At 46.8% G+C, this 3,838-nt stretch overlaps 1 protein-coding gene across 1 annotated transcript; it reads left to right on the top strand.

The window, feature by feature from the left end:
* Window positions 1-529: 529 nt before the first annotated feature.
* On the top strand, window positions 530-3,218 carry SLC35H1 (solute carrier family 35 member H1). The gene is given in 8 exon segments (XM_010175398.2): window positions 530-588; window positions 811-883; window positions 1,078-1,246; window positions 1,536-1,619; window positions 1,951-2,005; window positions 2,007-2,121; window positions 2,835-2,964; window positions 3,097-3,218. Coding segments are annotated over 7 exon segments (741 nt in total). The 5' UTR covers window positions 530-588; window positions 811-817.
* Window positions 3,219-3,838: the final 620 nt, after the last annotated feature.

Below are 3,838 nucleotides of genomic sequence, written 5' to 3' on the forward strand. Positions count from 1 at the left end.
GTCCTTAGCGGGCGGAGGTGAGCGCAGAGGGTGGTCGGGGCTTCGGCTGCAGGCGCCCTGTGCGCAGCGGCCGTAACACGAGCCCGTTAGAATGTGGAGGGACCGCACGGGATGGAGCCACTGGCACGTGAGAACGTACGATGAGAGTCTTGTACGGTACCTCTGTAAGTTGTCTCTGCAAATTATCTTTTCTTTTCGGCACTGGTGACTTTGTGCAAATCTGCGGTGGCTTTCAGTGACGGAGAGGGAAAGGGTCATTGCTGCACTTTTGCGTAGCATGTGTTCAGTGGGTGCAGTGCTAAACCCAGCTTAAATCACGGGAAAGGGGTCAGAAATGTAAAAAGCTGGGATATTTGAGCTATGTTGGTACTGAAGAGTTAACCTCAGGAAAATGTGGCAGGGGTTTTTCTGGATCTGCTCAGCTCTCTGTGTTTGTGGTCAAGTAGTAGTGGATCTTGGTTTTGTGTTGGGTTTTTTTTATGTCATGGAAGACACTTCAGGATTTTCTTTCTTTGATTTTTTAGCTCTGTCAACTTCCTTGGACATTGGGCTGAGTAACTGGAGCTTCCTATACGTCACTGTCTCCCTGTGAGTACAAACACCATCTTCCCTGGGAGCCCTTGGTGGGGTTTAGCAGGTGGTTTGTCAGGGTCAGTTTCTTCAATGGGTGTATGGCTTAGTGGGGCTGACAGGCAGGGTCTATGATACATTACTGGTAGCAATATAGAAGTGGATGATCTGGTTCCTAGTAGTACTTCGCTGGGAAGGACTACGTTGGAGGAGTCTGACTGTGTATTTTGGTCCTTACAGCTACACGATGACCAAATCCTCTGCCGTTCTCTTCATCCTGCTTTTTTCACTGCTCTTCAAGCTGGAGGAAGTGGTAAGGGTCCTATGCAGTGTTTTAGGGAGAGAGATGGTCTGGCCCAGGGAAAAAAAAAAAAGAGGCAGTACATGTACAAGAAACATATCAGTAGAGGAAGAAAGCAATTACGTGGATTAATCTGAAAGAGAGCAGGTGTCTGTCTCTGTTCAACTCCAGGAGTCTGTAGTGACTTTGTGTTTGCTCTCATCCAGAGGGTGGCATTGGTGCTGGTGGTTCTGCTCATCGCTGGGGGGCTCTTCATGTTCACCTACAAGTCCACACAGTTCAACGCACAGGGGTTCGTGCTGGTGCTGTGTGCCTCTTTCCTTGGGGGTATTCGCTGGACTCTCACGCAGATACTTATGCAAAAGGCTGAACTGGGTATGTAGGGTGTTAGGAAGCGGGTGGTGATGCTGGTAGCGGGGAGGGAAGTAAGGAGGTTGTAGCCCTTGCTGAAGAAACAGACATCTTGTGTAAGGGACAGTGTGTGGAACCTGGGGCAGGGGTCATTTGTTGATGGGTAATGAAGGCAGCTTGGCTGCTGCAGCAGCACAGGTGTGGGCATTACAAATAAGGTATATGTCTAGGAATGTTACTAATAAAGGCTCTAGGAGCTATGTTACTCCCTGGCTTGTTGCTACCTGGTCTGTTGTTGATTCTCCTCTTTCAGGGCTCCAGAACCCCATTGATATCATGTTTCACCTGCAGCCGCTCATGTTCCTGGGGCTCTTCCCACTCTTTGCGGTGTTTGAGGGTGCGTGAGTTAATTAGAGAAAGCAGGGATAGCTTTGTAGAGTGGTTGGGGAGATTGCTTAGCAGTTTGTTGTTTGATTCATTTGGATAAGCTGTGAACATTACAAAGTAGTTGGAGACCTGAAATTACAAGGACTCAGATATACCTTGTGCTGGTAGAACATTAAAGAGTGTGTAGGAATAGTAGCCTGCCACACTTGTGGAAGTAAGGGCTATTAAGACCTGGCTCCACATCCTCTTGATATTGGAATGTGAGCAGCCCAACCCCATCTTCTTGTGAAGAGTCCTAGGAGTTGGGAACGATACTCTGCTACTCACTGTCTTGTTCCTAGGCCTGCCTTTCTCCATATCAGAGAAGCTCTTCCGTTTCCACGAAGCAGATGTTCTCTCTGGTAGGGAAGCTGTTCTTGGGTGGAATTCTTGCCTTTGGTCTAGGCTTTTCTGAGTTCCTCTTGGTTTCCAGAACATCTAGCCTCACCCTTTCCATTGCTGGCATTTTTAAGGTAAGGCATGATTCCTGGGCTAATACTAGAAGGCAAGTATTGAGTCATCCCTAGCAGGCTTCATGTGGTGGGAACTTCGTTAGAGCCTTAGAAATCATCTCCTGTTATTTTAATTCTCCTTGCACAGGAACTTGTTGCTTTGCCTTGCAGTCTTTGCAGTGAAGTCCCTTGGTCCCTGACAGCAAGAGGCAGAGATTAGTGGCTATAGTCACTTTTTTATAGCACTAGACTAGTTCTATAAAAAATACCATTATGGTCCAAAGTTTAGTGGGATCTGGGATAGGCTAAAATATGTGGGACTCATAAGCAGTGGATGGTGTGGGAGGGAGGAGGGGTAAAAAGGCCGTACTCTTGCATCAGACCTCAGTATGAACAAAACACTGGTTTGAGCCATCTTTTTAACCTAGTTTGGCACATTCTCTCCTCCTTTGAGGAATCCAGCACACACTGAATGAATGAATGAATTTGAGCTGAATGGTAATATGTGAAATTTGTCTGACAGGGAAGTCACAGGATTCCCTGGCAGCCAAGCTTATGCAGAGTTTAAAAGGTCACTCTGTTTCTAGAATCTGTTTTTAGAACTTTGCGCATGGAAGAATGTGCTGATGAAAATGAGCAACCTGGCATCTTGATCTAGGCTCAAGCTGTAAAACATTTCATGCATATCTCCTCAGGTCCTACCCTGCCACTTGTCATGTTTTTTGTTTCCACAGGAAATCTGCATTTTGTTCCTCGCCACACATTTGCTGGGAGACCACCTCAGTCTCTTGAACTGGCTGGGCTTTGCTGTCTGTCTGTCAGGAATCTCCCTTCATGTCATTCTCAAAGCCATGAATTCCAAAGGTGATTCTGTTTCTATTTCTCTGTAGGCATTCTTGTAGCTTCACTAGGAGCTCCCTCTAGCTACAGCTTGCCAGTGCCAGGTTTGATAGGTACTCTAGCAAGTTTATCACTAAATAGGCTGTCTGCACGCAGGTGAAGAAGCACTGAAGCTACACAAAGAGGCCAGCTCTGACCCTGACCTGGAGCTGCTGCTGCGCCATACTGAACATGGTGAGGAGGAGGAAGAGGATGTTGAAACCCCACAACAACACTGACTGAACATGAAGCAAGAAGTCCATTGCTCTGTTCTTACTGAGCCTGCCTGACAACTACCTAGGAGGAAGGTCCAAGAGTCTCTGTCTGTAACCACTCAAAGAAGAGACAGAGCCTGGTGTGAAAGTCCTGCTATTCTTCTACAGTGGGGATTTTAGGTGCTGCACAAGAAACAGGCAATATCCCTTTCACAGAGAGTGAACTTGGACAATGAGCCCTGGTTCAGCGGAAGCAGAATGGCGTGGTGAGACTGGGAAATGCTATAGCAAGCTTATGAGGGAATCCTGAAGGCTGTATATTGAGAGTATAGACCATGAGCTGTAGAATGAGCATGGGCATGTCTAGAGCGCAGGCTGGGTGGTTCAGGGATTATTTTAATGCTTAGGCTTTGACTTCAAAAGAAAAGGTAGATATACCTTCCCATACTTTCTTTATGGTTCTACTGAGAAGGAACTCCCATTCTTGGTGGTAGCAGATGACTATATAAATCCACAGACTTTTCCCAGTGAGAAGGAGCCTTTGTGCCTGGTGACCTCCATGTTCTGTGTGCATAGTAAGGAGAGAATTAAATACTGGTATTTGGGACCAATTGAACATAGCCAAATGATGTTGTCTGGAGGAA

This window comes from Antrostomus carolinensis, unplaced genomic scaffold (assembly GCF_000700745.2).
Source record: "Antrostomus carolinensis isolate BGI_N321 unplaced genomic scaffold, ASM70074v2 scaffold19639, whole genome shotgun sequence".
NCBI classification, from domain to species: Eukaryota; Metazoa; Chordata; class Aves; order Caprimulgiformes; family Caprimulgidae; genus Antrostomus; species Antrostomus carolinensis.